A 21595-nucleotide genomic window follows, 5' to 3' on the forward strand; every position below is an offset into this window, starting at 1 on the left:
GTGTGCGTGTGTGTGATAGATGGAACCTTAGAGGCCTGTCCCTGATGATGTCTTTGAGGTAGTAATGGATACTCTGTGTCACCCTCACATTCTCTGGCTTCAAGTGGAGTTCAACTGAACTTCACCCTCAACTGAACGGTTGACGAACCATCATTCGCCCCCCTCTGTGTGTGAGTCCCCTACCTCACCCCGTCTCCTCTTTATGTGAACCAGTAATGACCCCCTCCAGCCTCCCCGAGATGTGTATGTGTTCGTATGTGTCGTTCCCATGCACAGTCGATGGGGACTTATTCAGCATGTATGTGTGTGTTACCTGTCGGTGCAGAGAGTCCTTGGTAACCAGTTCGTTCTCCAGTTTGTCGTTGAGGTCGTGGATGTGTGTGGTTTCCCTCTGAGCGGCCAGGTAACGTTTCTCTAACGTTGTAATCCGCTCCTCCATATCCTCCCTCTGCGCCAGCCCCTACAACAGGCATACAGTAAGAGAGAAAATACAGTGTGTGTGTTCATACTAGGAAACATAACATAGAACCTTGCCGATTGACTCAGTAACGGTACCCCCTGTATATAGCCCCGTTACTGTTATTTTATTGTGTTACTTTTTATTATTTTTACTTTAGTTTATTTGATAAATATACTCTTGTAAGTCAGCATTTCCCGGTAAGGTCTACACTTGTTGTATTCGGCACATGTGAAGTTTGATTTGCCTATTCATGTGGACACTGGCGAGTTCTATACAATCAACAGTGTTTATGTTTATGAATGAGACATATCGATTCCCCCTTCTCTTCTCCTCTCTCCTCAATTACGCTCACCTCTCTCTGTTCCCTCTGTTGTTTGACTGACAGCTCCTCGCTGCGACTCAGGTCTCGGCGAGTGTTGGCTAGCTCCGCCTCCAGCTCTGCCACTCGTGTACTGAGCGTGCCCGAACGCTCACGGCTCTGAGCCAGCTCATGATTGGTCCGATCCAGAAGCTCCTGCAGCTCCACTGACCTGCTGCCATCGTCATGGGCGTCTATGGAACCGTTAGGTAGCCTCTGAAGGGTCATACACACACACACACACACACACACACACACACACACACACACACACACACACACACACACACACACACACACTTGTTTTTTCAGAGAGAGAGAGATAGCTAGAGTAAGGGAAGGTTGCATGTTGTCATGATGATGCTGTTTACACTTGAAGAGCGTATCTTCTGCTAATGTTTGAGGTCTTAGTGACTCAGAAAGGCACCATTTGTGTGGCGTGTTTGTGTGTTTGTCTGATGTGTTTGTGTGATGTGTGTGTGTGTTTGTGTGGTGAGATGTTGTTTTGACGTTTCTCTCTCACCCCAAAGTAAAATGAATTAAGTGGTGTTAATGAACCTTCAGGGAGACACATTGAGACAGGCAGGGCAGCGGGCAGCCCTACTATCAGGACCTCCCTCCCTCTCTCCTATTCATCTTTCTTCATATGCACACACAGACCCACATGTTGCCACTCAGACTCCAATTATTAGATTTTTCTCATTCATATCATAGATCTCTGCCCCTTCCTGTACAGTTCCTAGGGCCGCATTTCCCACACTCGGTTCTCTGACCCCAAGGGGTGCACGTTTTGGTTTTTGCCCTAACACTACACAGCTGATTCCAATTATCAAAGCTTGATGATGAGTTGATTATTTGAATTAGCTGTGAAGTACTAAGGCAAAAACCAAAGCGTGCAGCCAGGGGGGGCCCCAGGACCGAGTTTGGGAAACCCTGTCCTAGGGTGTGTTAGGCAAGGTCTATTTAAATCATTCCAGGAGCTGCCAGTCTGTCGGTAGGTATTAATCTAAGGGTTAGGAAGGAGGTAAGGGCTGTGGTGAGGGGAAGCGTGTGTGGCTGGGTGGGGGTTAGACTACAGTGAGTTGACAGGTCTCTGGGGCAGTGTGTCGCTGTGAAGTAGGGGAATTTGGACAAATCTCTCTCACTCTCTGGGGCAGTGTGGCGCTGTGAAGTAGGGGAATCTGGACAAATCTCTCTCTCTCTCTCTCTCTCTCTCTCTCTCTGGGGCAGTGTGGCGCAGTGAAGTAGGGGAATTTGGACAAATCTCTCTCACTCTCTGGGGCAGTGTGGCGCAGTGAAGTAGGGGAATCTGGACAAATCTCTCTCTCTCTCTGGGGCAGTGTGGCGCTGTGAAGTAGGGGAATCTGGAAAAATCTCTCTCTCTCTCTGGGGCAGTGAGGCGCTGTGAAGTAGGGGAATCTGAACAAATCTCTCTCTGTCTCTCTCTCTGGGGCAGTGTGGCACTGTGAAGTAGGGGAATCTGGACAAATCTCTCTCTCTCTCTCTGGGGCAGTGTGGCGCTGTGAAGTAGGGGAATCTGGACAAATCTCTCTCTCTCTCTCTCTCTGGGGCAGTGTGGCGCTGTGAAGTAGGGGAATCTGGACAAATCTCTCTCTCTCTCTCTGGGACAGTGTAGCGCTGTGAAGTAGGGGAACCTGGACAAATCTCTCTCTCTCTCTCTCTGGGGCAGTGTGGCGCTGTGAAGTAGGGGAATCTGGACAAATCTCTCTCTCTCTCTGGTGCACTGTGGCGCTGTGAAGTAGGGGAATCTGGACAAATCTCTCTCTCTCTGGGGCAGTGTGGCGCTGTGAAGTAGGGGAATCTGGACACATCTCTCTCTCTCTCTCTCTGGGGCAGTGTGGCGCTGTGAAGTAGGGGAATCTGGACAAATCTCTCTCTCTCTCTGGGGCAGTGTGGCGCTGTGAAGTAGGGGAATCTGGAGAAATCTCTCTCTCTCTGGGGCAGTGTGGCACTGTGAAGTAGGGGAATCTGGACACATCTCTCTCTCTCTCTCTGGGGTAGTGTGGCGCTGTGAAGTAGGGGAATCTGGACAAATCTCTCTCTCTCTCTCTCTCTGGGGCAGTGTGGCGCTGTGAAGTAGGGGAATCTGGACAAATCTCTCTCTCTCTCTGGGGCAGTGTGGCTCTGTGAAGTAGAGGAATCTGGACAAATCTCTCTCTCTCTCTCTCTCTGGGGCAGTGTGGCGCTGTGAAGTAGGGGAATCTGGACAAATCTATCTTTCTCTCTCTGGGGCAGTGTGGCACTGTGAAGTAGGGGAATCTGGACAAATCTCTCTCTCTCTGGGGCAGTGTGGCGCTGTGAAGTAGGGGAATCTGGACAAATCTCTCTCTCTCTCTGGGGCAGTGTGGCGCTGTGAAGTAGGGGAATCTGGACAAATCTCTCTCTCTCTCTCTCTGGGGCAGTGTGAAGTAGGGGAACCTGGACAAATCTCTCTCTCTCACTCTCTGGGGCAGTGTGGCGCTGTGAAGTAGGGGAATCTGGACAAATCTCTCTCTCTCTCTCTGGGGCAGTGTGGCGCTGTGAAGTAGGGGAATCTGGACAAATCTCTCTCTCTCTCTCTCTCTGGGGCAGTGTGGCGCTGTGAAGTAGGGGAATCTGGACAAATCTCTCTCTCTCTCTCTGGGACAGTGTAGCGCTGTGAAGTAGGGGAACCTGGACAAATCTCTCTCTCTCTCTCTCTGGGGCAGTGTGGCGCTGTGAAGTAGGGGAATCTGGACAAATCTCTCTCTCTCTCTGGTGCACTGTGGCGCTGTGAAGTAGGGGAATCTGGACAAATCTCTCTCTCTCTGGGGCAGTGTGGCGCTGTGAAGTAGGGGAATCTGGACACATCTCTCTCTCTCTCTCTCTGGGGCAGTGTGGCGCTGTGAAGTAGGGGAATCTGGACAAATCTCTCTCTCTCTCTGGGGCAGTGTGGCGCTGTGAAGTAGGGGAATCTGGAGAAATCTCTCTCTCTCTGGGGCAGTGTGGCACTGTGAAGTAGGGGAATCTGGACACATCTCTCTCTCTCTCTCTGGGGTAGTGTGGCGCTGTGAAGTAGGGGAATCTGGACAAATCTCTCTCTCTCTCTCTCTCTGGGGCAGTGTGGCGCTGTGAAGTAGGGGAATCTGGACAAATCTCTCTCTCTCTCTGGGGCAGTGTGGCTCTGTGAAGTAGAGGAATCTGGACAAATCTCTCTCTCTCTCTCTCTCTGGGGCAGTGTGGCGCTGTGAAGTAGGGGAATCTGGACAAATCTATCTTTCTCTCTCTGGGGAAGTGTGGCACTGTGAAGTAGGGGAATCTGGACAAATCTCTCTCTCTCTGGGGCAGTGTGGCGCTGTGAAGTAGGGGAATCTGGACAAATCTCTCTCTCTCTCTGGGGCAGTGTGGCGCTGTGAAGTAGGGGAATCTGGACAAATCTCTCTCTCTCTCTCTCTGGGGCAGTGTGACGTAGGGGAACCTGGACAAATCTCTCTCTCTCACTCTCTGGGGCAGTGTGGCGCTATGAAATAGGGGAATCTGGACAAATCTCTCTCTGTCTCTCTCTCTGGGGCAGTGTGGCGCTGTGAAGTAGGGGAATCTGAACAAATCTCTCTCTGTCTCTCTCTCTCTCTGGGGCAGTGTGGCACTGTGAAGTAGGGGAATCTGAACAAATCTCTCTCTGTCTCTCTCTCTGGGGCAGTGTGGCGCTGTGAAGTAGGGGAATCTGGACAAATCTCTCTCTCTCTCTCTCTCTCTCTGGGGCAGTGTGGCGCTGTGAAGTAGGGGAATCTGGACAAATCTCTCTCTCTCTCTCTGGGGCAGTGTGGCGCTGTGAAGTAGGGGAATCTGGACAAATCTCTCTCTCTCTGGGGCAGTGTGGCGCTGTGAAGTAGGGGAATCTGGACAAATCTCTCTCTCTCTCTCACTCTCTGGGGCAGTGTGGCGCTGTGAAGTAGGGGAATCTGGAGAAATCTCTCTCTCTCTCTGGGGCAGTGTGGCGCTGTGAAGTAGGGGAATCTGGACAAATCTCTCTCTCTCTCTCTGGGGCAGTGTGGCGCTGTGAAGTAGGGGAATCTGAACAAATCTCTCTCTCTCTGGGGCAGTGTGGCACTGTGAAGTAGGGGAATCTGGACAAATCTCTCTCTCTCTCTGGGGCAGTGTGGCGCTGTGAAGTAGGGGAATCTGGACAAATCTCTCTCTCTGGAGCAGTGTGGTGCTGTGAAGTAGGGGAATCTGGACAAATCTCTCTCTGTCTCTCTCTCTCTTATTATGATTCTAAAGCATTATAACAGAACCCATACATCCCAGGTAAACTTCCAACCATGTTTCTAATGCTCAATAAATCCTCTGTCCAGAGTATTAGGTCATCTGACCCTCTTGTGGGATTTCTGACCAGGCACAAACTGTCCTCCATGTTTAATTACATAAAGCTTCATTATTCCCCATGGACAGAAACAGACATTGTTACATAACACGTGCTCATTTCAGAGAATAATACTAGGAGAGGGAGAGAAGACGGGGCTCTTTGGTAATACAGTAGGGCTCAACTGCATTGCAATCATCACAATGGCAAAAGAGCTTTAAACCACAGAGTAGATTCTGCATTTAGCCTAACTCATCAGCAATGTGTGTGTGTGTGTGTGTGTGTGTGTGTGTGTGTGTGAGAGAGAGAGAGCGAGAGAGAGAGAAAGACAGATAGACATATCGATAAACAGAGAAAGAGAGAGGAGGGAGACAGACAAACAGACAGATAGAGGAGGGAGACAGACAAACAGACAGATAGGGGAGGGAGACAGACAAGCAGACAGAGAGAGGAGGGAGACAAACAGAGAGAGAGGAGGGAGACAGACAAACAGAAAGAGAGAGGAGGGAGACAGACAGACAGAGAGAGGAGGGAGACAGACAGACAGACAGAGAGAGGAGGGAGACAGACAAACAGAAAGAGAGAGGAGGGAGACAGACAAACAGACAGAGAGAGGAGGGAGACAGACAAACAGACAGAGAGAGGAGGGAGACAGACAAACAGACAGAGAGATGAGGGAGACAGACAAACAGAAAGAGAGAGGAGGGAGACAGACAAACAGAGAGAGGAGGGAGACAGACACACAGACAGAGAGAGGAGGGAGACAGACAAACAGACAGAGAGATGAGGGAGACAGACAAACAGACAGAGAGAGGAGGGAGACAGACAAACAGACAGAGAGAGGAGGGAGGGAGACAAACAGACAGAGAGAGGAGGGAGACAGACAAACAGACAGAGAGAGGAGGGAGACAGACAAACAGACAGAGAGAGGAGGGAGACAGACAAACAAAGACAGAGAGAAGAGGGAGACAGACAAACAGACAGAGAGAGGAGGGAGACAGACAGACAGACAGAGAGAGGAGGGAGACAAACAGACAGATAGAGGAGGGAGACAGACAAACAGACAGAGAGAGGAGGGAGACAGACAGACAGAGAGAGGAGGGAGACAGACAAACAGACAGAGAGATGAGGGAGACAGACAAACAGACAGAGAGAGGAGGGAGACAAACAGACAGAGAGAGGAGGGAGACAGACAAACAGACAGAGAGAAGAGGGAGACAAACAGACAGATAGAGGAGGGAGACAGACAAACAGACAGAGAGAGGAGGGAGACAGACAAACAGACAGAGAGAAGAGGGAGACAAACAGACAGAGAGAGGAGGGAGACAGACAAACAGACAGAGAGAGGAGGGAGACAGACAGACAGACATAGAGAGGAGGGAGACAAACAGACAGATAGAGGAGGGAGACAGACAAACAGACAGAGAGATGAGGGAGACAGACAAACAGACAGAGAGAGGAGGGAGACAAACAGACAGAGAGAGGAGGGAGACAGACAAACAGAAAGAGAGAGGAGGGAGACAGACAGACAGAGAGAGGAGGGAGACAGACAAACAGACATAGAGAGGAGGGAGACAAACAGACAGAGAGAGGAGGGAGACAGACAAACAGAAAGAGAGAGGAGGGAGACAGACAGACAGAGAGAGGAGGGAGAAGGACAAACAGACAGAGAGAGGAGGGAGACAGACAGACAGAGAGAGGAGGGAGACAGACAAACAGACAGAGAGAGGAGGGAGACAGACAGACAGAGAGAGGAGGGAGACAGACAAACAGAAAGAGAGAGGAGGGATACAGACAGACAGAGAGAGGAGGGAGACAAACAGACAGAGAGAGGAGGGAGACAGACAAACAGAAAGAGAGAGGAGGGAGACAGACAGACAGAGAGAGGAGGGAGACAGACAGACAAAGAGAGGAGGGAGACAGACAAACAGAAAGAGAGAGGAGGGAGACAGACAAACAGACAGAGAGAGGAGGGAGACAGACAAACAGACAGAGAGAGGAGGGAGACAGACAGACAGAGAGAGGAGGGAGACAGACAAACAGAAAGAGAGAGGAGGGAGACAGACAGACAGAGAGAGGAGGGAGACAGACAAACAGACAGAGAGAGGAGGGAGAAAGATAAACAGACAGAGAGAGGAGGGAGACAGACAAACAGACAGAGAGATGAGGGAGACAGACAAACAGACAGAGAGAGGAGGGAGACAGACAGACAGAGAGAGGAGGGAGACAGACAAACAGAAAGAGAGAGGAGGGAGACAGACAGACAGAGAGAGGAGGGAGAAAGATAAACAGACAGAGAGAGGAGGGAGACAGACAAACAGACAGAGAGATGAGGGAGACAGACAAACAGACAGAGAGAGGAGGGAGACAGACAAACAGACAGAGAGAGGAGAGACAGACAAACACAGAGAGAGGAGGGAGACAGACAGACAGAGAGAGGAGGGAGACAGACAAACACACAGAGAGAGGAGGGAGAAAGATAAACAGACAGAGAGAGGAGGGAGACAGACAAACAGACAGAGAGATGAGGGAGACAGACAAACAGACAGAGAGAGGAGGGAGACAGACAGACAGAGAGAGGAGGGAGACAGACAAACAGAAAGAGAGAGGAGGGAGACAGACAGACAGAGAGAGGAGGGAGACAGACAAACAGACAGAGAGAGGAGGGAGAAAGATAAACAGACAGAGAGAGGAGGGAGACAGACAAACAGACAGAGAGATGAGGGAGACAGACAAACAGACAGAGAGAGGAGGGAGACAGACAAACAGACAGAGAGAGGAGGGAGACAGACAAACAGACAGAGAGAGGAGGGAGACAGACAGACAGAGAGAGGAGGGAGACAGACAAACACACAGAGAGAGGAGGGAGAAAGATAAACAGACAGAGAGAGGAGGGAGACAGACAAACAGACAGAGAGATGAGGGAGACAGACAAACAGACAGAGAGAGGAGGGAGACAGACAAACAGAAAGAGAGAGGAGGGAGACAGACAGACAGAGAGAGGAGGGAGACAGACAAACAGACAGAGAGAGGAGGGAGAAAGATAAACAGACAGAGAGAGGAGGGAGACAGACAAACAGACAGAGAGAGGAGGGAGACAGACAAACAGACAGAGAGAGGAGGGAGACAGACAAACAGACAGAGAGAGGAGGGAGACAGACAAACAGACAGAGAGAGGAGGGAGACAGACAAACAGACAGAGAGAGGAGGGAGACAGACAAACAGACAGAGAGAGGAGGGAGACAGACAAACAGACAGAGAGAGGAGAGAGACAGACAAACAGACAGAGAGAGGAGGGAGACAGACAAACAGACAGAGAGAGGAGGGAGACAGATAGACAGACAGAGAGAGGAGGGAGACAGACCAACAGACAGAGAGAGGAGGGAGACAGACAAACAGACAGAGAGAGGAGGGAGACAGACAAACAGACAGAGAGAGGAGGGAGACAGACAAACAGACAGAGAGAGGAGGGAGACAGACCTACAGACAGAGAGAGGAGGGAGACAGACCTACAGACAGAGAGAGGAAAGAGACATACAAACAGACAGAGAGAGGAGGGAGACAGACAAACAGACAGAGCGAGGAGGGAGACAGACAAACAGACAGAGAGAGGAGAGAGACAGACAAACAGACAGAGAGAGGAGGGAGACAGACAAACAGACCTTCCAGGTGGGTTTGGTAGCATCATTCCTGTCCAAAGATTCTCCCTCCTTCCTCTGCCTCACAATGATCAGCTGCAGACACACACACACACACACACACACACACACACACACACACACACACACACACACACACACACACACACACACACACACACACACACACACACACACACACACACACACACACACACAGAGGGTCACCTCTAGGTCAAAGGCGGAGTAGCAGGCATCTAACTGATTCTGGATGCAGGTTTGTCTACACTAGCTTGTGTTTGAGTGCTAGTAGGTGTTTTGTCTTTAGGCCAGAATGAAGGAGGAAATCCAAAGCTGCATCACGTTGCTCTTCAGGGACTCACACACACACACACACACACACACACACACACACACACACACACACACACACACACACACACACAAACACACATAAAATAGAATTTGAACAGTTCTGACTTTTCCATTTAAAAAAAAAATGTTTTCCTACCTTGTCAGGACATTTGGGTGAATTGTTAAGACATTGGGGTCCTGACAAGGTAGGAAAACAAGTACACACACACACACACACACACACACACACACACACCTCTGAGCTGAGATGATTAGATGTGATATTGTTGTCCTGGTGAGGCCCTCTGGTCCCTCAGAATGTGTGGGAGTGAGATGGCTCTGCCTCCTCTATCTACCTGTCCTTCCATATCTCTATGTGTATCTATTCTACAGCTTCCTACAGCAGCACCAATGGAAGTGCTGATCCCAGTTCCAGAGTTCTAACAGGCTGTGACTGTCCCCAGTTGAGACAGATGTTCCTGGCTGCTGCAGGCCCAAGACTCCCCATCCCATCACTTCACACAGGAACATCACAGCACCAGGTACACACTTCAGGAATATTCAGAGAACTCTGTGGAATGGGCAATGAACGTTTCTCTAAACGTTGCTCTAAACTGCCTTACTCTTTTAGTACTGCTTCTATAATAATCTGAGAGAAAATACAATGTGTTTTCCTGGCGATATTGTGGCCATTAAAATTCTTATCTCGAACAGTTTGTGAAAACTGCATTTCTGTTCTATTCTGTTCTGTTCTATTCTGTTCTGTTCTATTATGTTGTATTCTGTTGTATTCTATTCTATTCTGTTCTATTCTATTCTGTTCTGTTCTGTTCTGTTCTGTTCTATTCTGTTCTATTCTATTCTGTACTATTCTATTCTGATCTATTCTATTCTATTCTGTTCTATTCTATTCTGTTCTATTCTATTCTGTTCTATTCTATTCTGTTCTATTATATTCTATTATATTCTGTTCTATTCTATTCTGTTCTATTCTATTCTGTTCTATTATATTCTGTTATATTCTGTTCTATTCTATTCTGATCTATTCTATTCTGATCTATTCTATTATATTCTATTCTGTTCTATTCTGTTCTATTCTGTTCTATTCTATCCTGATCTATTCTATTATATTCTATTCTATTCTGTTCTATTCTATTCTATTCTGTTCTATTATATTCTATTATATTCTGTTCTATTCTATTCTGTTCTATTCTATTCTGTTCTATTATATTCTGTTATATTCTGTTCTATTCTATTCTGATCTATTCTATTCTGATCTATTCTATTATATTCTATTCTGTTCTATTCTGTTCTATTCTGTTCTATTCTATCCTGATCTATTCTATTATATTCTATTCTGTTCTATTCTATTCTGTTCTATTCTGTTCTATTCTATTCTGATCTATTCTATTCTATTCTATTCTGTTCTATTCTATTCTGTTCTATTCTATTCTATTCTGTTCTATTCTGTTATATTATATTCTGTTATATTCTATTCTGTTCTATTCTGTTCTATTCTATTCTATTCTATTCTGTTCTATTCTGTTCTATTCTATTCTATTCTATTCTGTTCTATTCTATTCTATGCTCCAGTGAGTTGGGGAGACAGTGGGTGAAAGGTGCAACACACAGTACAGGACCAAAAAATGAACCTAACAAGTTGTTATTTTGGATCCCATTTGGGTTTTCCTGTGCACAGCACAGCTTGTACTGAATGTTTAGTTTAATTTGCCTTTGTAATGGTTTCTTGTTGAACAGATGAGGACAGGAGAAAGGGAGAGAGAGAAAGATAGAGGGAACAAATTATTGAATGAACAAGTAAGAGACATTTTAACAGAAAGAGAGTGTGCCTTGGATCTGTGTGTGTGCTTAAGAGAGGAAGAGAGCGGGCGAGGGAGAACAGAGAGAGAGAGAGAGAGAGAGAGAGAGAGAGAGAGAGAGAGAGAGAGAGAGAGAGAGAGAGAGAGAGAGAGAGAGAGAGAACAGAAAAGACAGTCCCTTGGTTGCGTGTTGGTCGTTCAGAAAAGCTAGCAGACTGAGGGCATCAGCAGATGGCAGGTGAGGACACACACACACAAACACACACACACCTCCTGAGTTGTGGCTGATAACTGTCCCTCTAGTGTAGTCACTCTCTCAAGAGCCACCCGAAGCCTCTCACGCACCTGTAAGACACAACCAGTGTTAGTTTGGGTTGGAATAAAAGCCCGGTTTTCAGTGAGATAAAGGTACATATATACCTTCTCATCCAGGGCTTTGTGGTGTTCGAACAGGGACTTGAGGGCCTTGAGGACCTCCACCTCGCTGGAGACCCCAGAGGGAGGAGGAGCTTGTCTCTTCACCACGGTCATCCTCAGACTGCGCTCGTGACGAGACACCAGACACTCCAGATGTTCCAAGAGAAGCTAGAGCAGAGACATCACACATGTTATACACATATTATACACTCAGTAACGCACACACTCACTCTTACCCTGGTGTTGTTCCTCTCAGCTTTCAGTTCAGATATCTCCTCTTCTTTCTCCAGCAGCTGTTCCCGACACACGTTCAGCTCCTTGGTCAGAGTGGCAAACTCCTGGGAAAAAACAGAAGATAAGATTGATGAGTTCACATTTTCTAAAGAATTTGCAGAGCATCAGTAGTTCACAGACAGTGCTTGTAGAACCTTCCACATTCACATCACATGTTTATCCCACACCATTTCACCTGCACCACCATTTTACCTGCACCACAGGCCCCACCATATCACCTGTACCACAGGCCCCACCATTTTACCTGCACCACAGGCCCCACCATTTCACCTGCACCACCATTTCACCTGCACCACCATTTCACCTGCACCACCATTTCACCTGCACCACCATTTCACCTGCACCACGGGCCCCACCATTTTACCTGCACCACAGGCCCCACCATTTCACCTGCACCACAGGCCCCACCATTTCACCTGCACCACAGGCCCCACCATTTCACCTGCACCACGGGCCCCACCATTTAACCTGCACCAAGGGCCCTGCCATTTTCACCTGCACCACAGGCCAAACACCATTCACCTGCACCACAGGCCCCACCATTCTACCTGCACCATGCCAGGGAGATACTGTGTATTCTATCACCACTTTACTTGGGGTATTTATGTCCAATCCCTAGGAACCTCTCCTCTAAACAGCACAGTGTCAGTCAGCACCTGACAAAGTGTCCCAGTTGTGAGATGAACAGAGGAATACTTACTATACATACAGGGGGACAGGATGTCATTACATGGCATAATACAGGAGCAGTGACACATACAGTAGTCTGTTAAAACCCACCTCTCTGTTCTCTAATGTTGATGCTTGTTACTTAGGGGATAGGGCTGAGAGAGAAGGGGTGTGTGTGTGTGTGTGTGTATTACTGCATGTCTCTTGGCACTATGTTGGCAGATCCCTGAGTCTCTGGCTCTGATCCAACTCCAATACCCTGCAGCTTTTAATACTCTGACACACAGACACACACACATTGATAAAGACACGCACACACACACATCGATAGACCCATGGACACACACACACACATATACGGAGAGAGAAACATGCAGTGTGGTGGGTCTCTAGACTGGGTGGGCCCTGTAGCAGTGAGACTGCAGTCTTGCGTGGTGTTATGAGTTTGGAGAAGCCCTCAGTACTAAAACTAATCAAAACAGCTGCTCCTCTCAGCCTACGTGGGCTAGGCCACACACACACACACACACACACACACACACACACACACACACACACACACACACACACACAAAGACACACACACACAAAATGTGACAAAGACAAGTGTCTGTGCTCCCGTCTCTATAATGACTATTCTGTTCTGTCCTGAGTCACTGAGTTTGGATTTCACATGAACACAAACACACAAACACCCCACAAACACACACAGAGTATGGTTTTCAGATCACCCTGACTGGTAGCAGAGAAGAAAAGAGGAGGGAGAGAGGGAGGAAAAGAAGAAGGAAGAGGAAAGGGTAAAAAGGGTCAGTGCATTCATTTTACCATTGTTTTTCACTGGAGGCCAGTGGAAACCTACGAACAGATGTTCCATCTCACGGTCTCTCACTGTCTATTTCAATCAGAGCAAAAGCCTCATCACCCCCCCCCCCCCCCCTCTACCTCATCCTTTTAGCTGCTCTCTCCTCTCCCCCCTCTGTCCCTATCAGCTTCTCGTGCACGTCAGGAAAAACCAATTGGGAGAAGCATGGATTCATAAACGCTTGAGAATAAACAAAAGGGGATTGAAAACACGCATCCTTGATCAGAGATGAGTGTTGTTCATTCTCCCCCCGACCCTCCTCTCTTTATCTATCATCCTTCACACAGAATAATCAACCAAAATCATGGCTTTGTATTTGAGCTGTAATTCTGAGTGTGTTGAATGATGTCATGGTGCCCTCCAGACTAGTTAATAAAAGATCCAGACGGCTTTAGTGCTTGTTGTGGTTCCATGGACCATGGTTACCCCTGAGTGAACTGGAGCACAGAGGACAAATACTGCTGCTATCTCTCTCTGTGTCTCCATCTCTCTAATACACACTCAAAGGCTACATATTGAAGCTGGAAAATCTTCTGGAAGTCCGGAACAGGCCATTTTGTCTGCCACAAACCACAATCCGATGTGTGAGATGTGTTGGTATTTCTGAGTTAGACTGTGAGCCGTTGTCAAGCAATGCTGAGCTCAGACATTGTAAAGGGATTTCTCTCCTTGGCTTCCTTAAGCAGTTTGGGATTAAGGGATGAAAGCAATATGCTGGACTGAAAAGTGTATGTTGGTGTGTGTGTTTCTCGTTCTCTGTGTGTGTATGTAGGACGTTGTACTACAGTCTGACAGACTCAAACTCTCTAAGGAAATCAATTCTAGATTCCACATCGAACAGACAACAAAACACACACACACACACACACACACAATATCAACACACAAGTACACATTCACTATATTTCAGAGCCAGATGAGTCATTTTAGAACAGTCAGTCAAACACATCCAGTTACTGTCTTTACAGCTCAGAGAGAATGACCTTCAGTAAGTATGGGTATGTGCGTACTGCATAAATAGAATTAATACTCTCTTGTATTAGAAGTGTGTGTAAATGTGAGTGTTAGGTTTTACAGTTTTAGCCTACGTCCTACACTTAGGCATTTAAATGAAGCCAAACCCTGAGACACGCAAGTGACACAACCCCCTTTACAACCTCCGAACACACCATGGTGTGTGTGTGCCTCCAGTCACTATTATAGATAGGATAGGAGAATTGGCTAATCTTGTCGTGGTGTAATTGACTTGTAAACCCCTGTGTTTGTCTGTGCATGTGTTTAGTGTCTCAGTCCTCCTGGGGTTGGTGGAAAGATAATTAACGCTACACTTCCTGGACCAATCACATTAGAGGAAAGTGTGCTGGAACTGTCAATCACAATAAAGCCCAGCCTCTGGAGGGACTTACACATTGTTCTCTTTTTAAAGACTGCTCCACAATCAGCACTTTTTCTCAAACAAGGACACACAAAAGCACACACTCTCTCTCTATCTATGGCTGAGTGATACTTACGGCTCTATTTTCGGCTGGTGTTAAGCCTGCACAACTGTCAAATGCACGCTTGTTTGCAATTTCGACCTGTTAATGCCAGCGCTCTTCTATTTTCAAACCCTAGCATCAGGATTGGTCATTTATCTGTCTTATATGAGCTCGCTTGCGCTGAGGTGGAAGGGTTCACACTATATCACAATCTCTGAGGTGGAAGGGTTCACACTATATCACAATCTCTGAGGTGGAAGGGTTCACACTATATCACCATCTCTGAGGTGTATTCTTTAAGACATGCGCCAAAGTGCCAATGACCATCTGGATGATCCAGAGGAGGAATGGGAGAAGGTCATGTGGTCTGATAAGACAAAAATAGAGCTTTTTGGTCTAAACTCCACTCGCCGTGTTTGGAGGAAGAAGAAGGATGAGTACAACCCCAAGAATACATCCTAACAGTGAAGCATGGAGGTGGAAACATCATTCTTTGGGGATGCTTTTCTGCAAAGGGGACAGGGCAACTGCACCATATTGAGGGGAGGATGGATGGGGCCATGTATCGCGAGATCTTGGCCAACAACCTCCTTCCCTGAAGATGGGTCGAGACTGGGTCTTCCAGCATGACAACGACCCGAAACACACAGCCAGGGCAACTAAGGAGTGGCTCCGTAAGAAGCATCTCAAGGTCCTGGAGTGGCCTAGCCAGTCTCCAGACCTGAACCCAAGGGGCTGAGTCACTGGCTTTACTGGGGCTCTCTCATGCCGTCCCTGGAGGGGGTGCGTCACCTGAGTGGGTTGAGTCACTGATGTGGTCATCCTGTCTGGGTTGGCGCCCCCCCCCCCCTTGGGTTGTGCCGTGGCGGAGGTCTTTGTGGGCTATACTCAGCCTTGTCTCAGGATGGTAAGTTGGTGGTTGAAGATATCCCTCTAGTGTTGTGGGGGCTGTGCTTTGGCAAAGTGGGTGGGGTTATATCCTTCCTGTTTGGCCCTGTCCGGGGGTGTCCTCGGATGGGGCCACAGTGTCTCCTGACCCCTCCTGTCTCAGCCTCCAGTATTTATGCTGCAGTAGTTTATGTGTCGGGGGGCTAGGGTCAGTTTGTTATATCTGGAGTACTTCTCCTGTCCTATTCGGTGTCCTGTGTGAATCTAAGTGTGCGTTCTCTAATTCTCTCCTTCTCTCTTTCTCTCTCTCGGAGGACCTGAGCCCTAGGACCATGCCCCAGGACTACCTGACATGATGACTCCTTGCTGTCCCCAGTCCACCTGGCTGTGCTGCTGCTCCAGTTTCAACTGACCTGAGCCATAGGACCATGCCCCAGGAATACCTGACATGATGACTCCTTGCTGTCCCCAGTCCACCTGACTGTGCTGCTGCTCCAGTTTCAACTATTCTGCCTTATTATAATTCGACCATGCTGGTCATTTATGAACATTTGAACATCTTGACCATGTTTTGTTATAATCTCCACCCGGCACAGCCAGAAGAGGACTGGCCACCCCACATAGCCTGGTTCCTCTCTAGGTTTCTTCCTAGGTTTTGGCCTTTCTAGGGAGTTTTTCCTAGCCACCGTGCTTCTACACCTGCATTGCTTGCTGTTTGGGGTTTTAGGCTGGGTTTCTGTACAGCACTTTGAGATATCAGCTGATGTACGAAGGGCTATATAAATAAATTTGATTTGATTTGATTTGGAGGGAGCTGAAAGTCCATATTGGCCAGCGACAGCCCTGAAACCTGAAGGACCTGGAGAAGGTCTGTATGGAGGAGTGGGCCAAAATCCCTGCTGCAGTATGTGCATACCTGGTCAAGAACTACAGGAAACGTATGATCTCTGTAATTGCAAACAAAGGTTTCTGTACCAAATATTAAGTTCTGCTTTTCTGATGTTTCAAATACTTATGTCATGCAATAAAATGCAAATTAATTACTTAAAAATCATACAATGTGATTTTCTGGATTTTTGTTTTAGATTCCATCTCTCACAGTTGAAGTGTACCCATGATACAAATTACAGACCTATACATGCTTTGTAAGTAGGAAAACCTGCAAAATCGACAGTGTATCAAATACTTGTTCTCCCCACTGTATTGTGGAAGGACCACCAGAGGGCAGGCTGGGCTCATGGATAGTAGCCCAACAAGGCATGGGAGACAAGGTAACCAGAGGCAATTAAGCACAGCTGACGGTACTAATGACATACTCTCCTTCCCCTATAAGAGAGAGAATGGAACCAGCAGCGGGGGAGGGGGAAAACTATCTCTGGAAGATGGCCACCGAGAGAGAGGAGCTATCCAGGAAGAACCACTAAGACGGTGACAATCCCGTAACTTTTTGTTGTAGTTTAAAGATAATCCTATTGTGTTCCTGTTTCATCTGGAGAAGATGTATGTTTTTTCCTTGGAAGATTTTCATTGATTATGTTGGAGTGTTTGTGTTGACCAAATGCCCTCAATAGAGAACTGTGTTCAATCAAGAAAACCTACTCCTGACTCGTTTATTCCACCTTCCCGCTTTAGAGTGACGCCCAATTACTTGGTCCGCTCACATTGGTGGAGAATGCGGGCATTAGGTGGACGAGTGACACAAGGATAAGTGAGTAAATCAAGATTCTTCCAGTAGACCCGGAGGAACCATTCAAGAACGATGGATAACGCCCTACTACAACAGTTGATCACGGCACAGCAGACAACCATAACACTCCTGCAACAACAGCTGAGCCGACGAGAAGAACCTAGAGTTAAGCCAAGAGCGGCTGCTCACGCCATCTTACCTCGTCTCTCCAAGGAGGATGATATTGAGGCCTTCCTCATGACCTTCGAAAGGACGGCCACCTTGGAAGAGTGGCCGCCCACAGAATGGGCGAGCGCATTAGCCCCTCTTTTGACCGGGGTGGCTCAGGAAGCCTATTTTGACCTGGATTCCCGCGAAGCTGCGGACTATGGGCGACTAAAAACCGAGATCCTGTCCCGGTACCAGCTGACTGCCAGAGATAGGGCTGTAAAGTTCCATCAATGGACCTATACAGCTGATCAACCCGTCCGTGCCCAGATCTTCGCATTAATACGACTGACGAAACAGTGGCTAGAACCTGGAAAGGGAGTAGGACATGTGATAGAGACTCTCGTAGTGGACAAGATATTGAGAGAATTACCCAGTGACTTAAAAAGGGTTGTGGGGCAAGCCAACCCGTTGTCAGCCGACGACATAGCCCAGGCGGTAGAAACATATCGGTCTACAGGGGTCTACGGAAGGAGTCTTCCAATCCCGTACCACGACTCACCCTGGCGCGCCCGCCACCGAAACGTCCAAACCTCCCCCGGAGGTGGGAGAAGTCAGCCACCACACAGCAGGGTCGGTGTTATAAATGTCAGTCTCCCGACCATTATGCCCCACAATGTCCTAGCAAGGATGAGCCCATGGTCACGGAGTTATCACTGCCTACCCCCACACATCCCGTTTTGAGGGGACAGGATCAACACTGTTGGTTAGCCAAGATAGCCCCAACCTCAGAGATTCCGGTTTGAGTCGAAGGACAAGATGTGGTAGCAATTCTCGACTCGGGAAGTATGGTTACGTTAGTAGAGGAGCGGATGGTGACCTCCACAACACTGCTACCAGACAAAGTAGCCGTATCCTGTATCCATGGAGACACCCACTATTACCCCACTGTGAATCTGCCTATTCTCACTCCAAAAGGAAGGTGTAAGCTGGGGAAAGTGCCCCAGCTGAAGGTGCCATTATTGATCGGGAGAGACTGTCCCCTATATAAGGAGCTTCGGCAGATGACGTTATGTACGGGAAGAAGGGGGACAGGAAAGAAGAGAAAATCCAAGCCCGAGGTAGTAGTCCTACAAGGAGACGTAGCCGCGTCCTCGTCCTCTGCAGCAGAGGAAGAAATAGCGACCCAACGTTTACGACAGATATTCCAGGAAACCACAGATGAAGACACATGTGAAGGGTTATACACAACGCAGGAAGGAATAAGCAACCAGGCGCTAAGGGATATATTTGAAGCTCCATCCGAGGAGGGAACCTGGAAGGGATTCTCCTCGGCCACCCCTGATGGGGATGGGGAACAACCTCCACATCCCTCTACCGAGGTTGACCTGCCCCAGGAATTAAAGAGACAGTTTGGCACCTCATAGCATAGAGACCCAGAACTAAGGGAGGCCATGAGGAAGGTGAAGGTGATCGACGGGAGGAACGTCGACGGATCAGGTGAGCCCCCTCTTCCTTACTATGCAATCAGGCGGGGTCTCTTATACTGGGTCGTACGACGAAGGGGGGAAAACCAGGAATTACTAATGGTGCCTAGACCATACAGGGATACAGTTCTACAGTTAGCCCATTCCCACGTCCTAGGAGGACACCTTGCACGAGACAAGACTATTGACAGAATCATGCAGAGATTCTATTGGCCCCGGGTCACCCGGGATGTGGCCAGGTATTGTAGGACGTGTAATCAATGTCAACGTACAGCTCCACGGCCACACCTACGTAACCCTTTGATTCCTCTCCCCATCATAGAGACTCCCTTTGAACGCATAGCTATGGACCTCGTAGGACCCCTCCCAAAATCTGCCAGAGGACACGAGTACATCCTAGTGGTTATAGATTACGCTACCAAGTTCCCGGAGGCCATACCCCTGCGTAAGATGTCGTCAAAGGGAATTGCCAAGGAGTTATTCCTGATGTTCTCTCGTGTGGGCCTCCCCAAGACGATATTAACCGATCAAGAAACCCCGTTCATGTCCCGGTTGATGAAGGACTTGTGTCGGTTATATCAGGTTCAACAGATACGTACAAGCAAATTCCACCCTCAAACAGACGGGTTGTGTGAACGCTTGAACAAAACAATTAAAAGCATGTTGAGAAGAGTGGTGTCCCGAGACGGGAAAAACTGGGACATGCTTCTCCCACACTTAATGTTTGCCCTGCGAGAAGTACCCAAGGCATCCACTGGATTCTCTCCGTTAGAATTGCTCTATAGCAGACCCTGTCAAGGAATCCTCGACTTAGCCAAGGAGACCTGGGAGACCCAACCATGCCCTTTTCGATCCACAATAGAACACGTTACCCTGATGAGAGACCGCCTGTCAGCAGTGTGGCCCATAGTCAAGGAGCATATGGAGAAGGCCCAAAGGACCCAAGGCCGGGCCTATGATAAGTCTGCGACCCCCGTGAGTTCACCGTGGGAGAGAAAGTGATGGTGCTTGTGCCCACGGCCGAACATCGCTTGCTGGCGCAGTGGAGGGGGCCCTACGAGGTAATGAGAAGGGTCTCACCGGTCAATTACCTCATCAAGCAACCTGACAGGAGGAAGAAGGTCCAACTCTATCACATAAACCTGTTGAAGACGTACCATGGACGAGAGGAGGAGGTGGCTTTGATGGCCCTGGAGGGCAAAAGAAAAGAGGAGGCTCTACCACAGGTGCGCCGTGGCCAAACTCTCCTACCGGAGCAGTCAAGACAGCTAGACAAGCTGATTATGAACTTCGGTCGAATATTCTCTCCATTCCCAGGACAAACAGATGTCCTGTTCCACCATATCCACACTGAACCCGGCAAGAAGGTGCATATCCGCCCTTACAGGATTCCTGAGGCTCGCCGAGTCATCGCTAAGAAAGAGGTGAGGGAGATGTTGAGGATGGGCGTGATCGAGCCATCGACGAGTGAGTGGTCCAGTCCCATAGTCCTGGTCCCCAAATCCGATGGTAGTATGAGACTCTGCAACGACTTTAGGGGCGTGAATGCCATCTCTACATTCGATGCGTATCCCATGCCCCGCGTGGATGAACTCTTGGAGCGCTTAGGAAAGGCCAAGTTCATCACTACCCTGGATTTGACGAAGGGATATTGGCAAGTGCCGGTGGCTCCGGAGGATCGCCCAAAGACTGCCTTCGCAACCCCAGTGGGGCTTTTCCAGTATGTGAGGATGCCCTTTGGATTGCATGGTGCGCTGCAACTTTCCAACGCCTCATGGATGCCATTCTACGGCCCCATCAAGAGTATGCAGCGGCGTACATAGACTATGTGGTCATCCACAGCGAGGACTGGGATAGTCACCTCCTGCGATTACGGGCGGTGCTCGTGAGTTTGGAAGCCACAGGGTTGACAGCCAATCCAAAGAAATGCTGCCTGGGCCTGTCCAAAGCGGAATACCTGGGGTACACCGTGGGGAATGGGAAAATACGCCCACAGGCAGAGAAGACCAGGGCAATTCGTGACTGGCCTCGACCCCGGACCAAGCGAGACGTTCGGGCCTTCTTAGGGATAACAGGATATTATCGCCGTTTTATCCCGGGATATGCAACCATTGCCAACCCCCTCACAAACCTCATCAGGAACAACCTGCCAAACCAGGTAGAGTGGAAAGATGAGACGGAAGAGGCCTTTCAATTGCTAAAAGATGGCCTGTGTTCTGATCCCGTTCTACAGGCTCCGGACTTCTCACAAGAGTTCATTGTGCAGGTCGACGCCTCGGATACAGGGCTCGGGGCCGTACTAGCTCAGGGTAAAGGTGAAGCAGAGAAGCCGATTCTCTTCATTAGTAGGAAGCTCAGCGATCGGGAACAGAGGTATGCGACCGTAGAGAAAGAGGCCTTAGCCATCAAGTGGACCCTCGATTATCTCCGGTACTACCTACTGGGTTGGAGGTTTGCATTAGTTACTGACCATGCGCCCCTCACGTGGATGGCTGGTAAGAGAAACAATAACAGAATAGCCAGATGGTTTTTGTCTTTACAACTGTTCTCTTTCCATGTCATCCACAGGGCCGGATCGAGGAACGGGAATGCAGACGCGCTGTCTCGACACGACCAAGTCTGGCGCCCGACCCTCCGGTTCGGTCCTGGGGGGGAAGGTATGTGACAAGACGGTGACAATCCCGTGACTTTTTG

The 21595-nt window shown here is 48.7% G+C and overlaps 1 protein-coding gene across 1 annotated transcript in view; it reads right to left on the bottom strand.

Moving 5' to 3' along the window:
- LOC139397827 (liprin-alpha-2-like) overlaps positions 1 to 11948 on the bottom strand; it is a 31534-nt gene extending 19586 nt beyond the window's left edge. The window contains exons 1-7 of the mRNA XM_071144250.1: positions 11928 to 11948; positions 11626 to 11727; positions 11393 to 11557; positions 11243 to 11317; positions 8823 to 8894; positions 813 to 1034; positions 314 to 460 (exon numbers count right to left, since the gene is read on the bottom strand). Of these exons, the coding sequence (XP_071000351.1) occupies positions 314 to 460; positions 813 to 1034; positions 8823 to 8894; positions 11243 to 11317; positions 11393 to 11557; positions 11626 to 11727; positions 11928 to 11948 (804 nt within the window). The remainder of the gene's footprint in view (positions 1 to 313; positions 461 to 812; positions 1035 to 8822; positions 8895 to 11242; positions 11318 to 11392; positions 11558 to 11625; positions 11728 to 11927) is intronic.
- Between the last annotated feature and the right edge of the window lie 9647 nt (positions 11949 to 21595).

Source organism: Oncorhynchus clarkii, unplaced genomic scaffold, assembly GCF_045791955.1.
Source record: "Oncorhynchus clarkii lewisi isolate Uvic-CL-2024 unplaced genomic scaffold, UVic_Ocla_1.0 unplaced_contig_9754_pilon_pilon, whole genome shotgun sequence".
Taxonomy (NCBI): domain Eukaryota; kingdom Metazoa; phylum Chordata; class Actinopteri; order Salmoniformes; family Salmonidae; genus Oncorhynchus; species Oncorhynchus clarkii.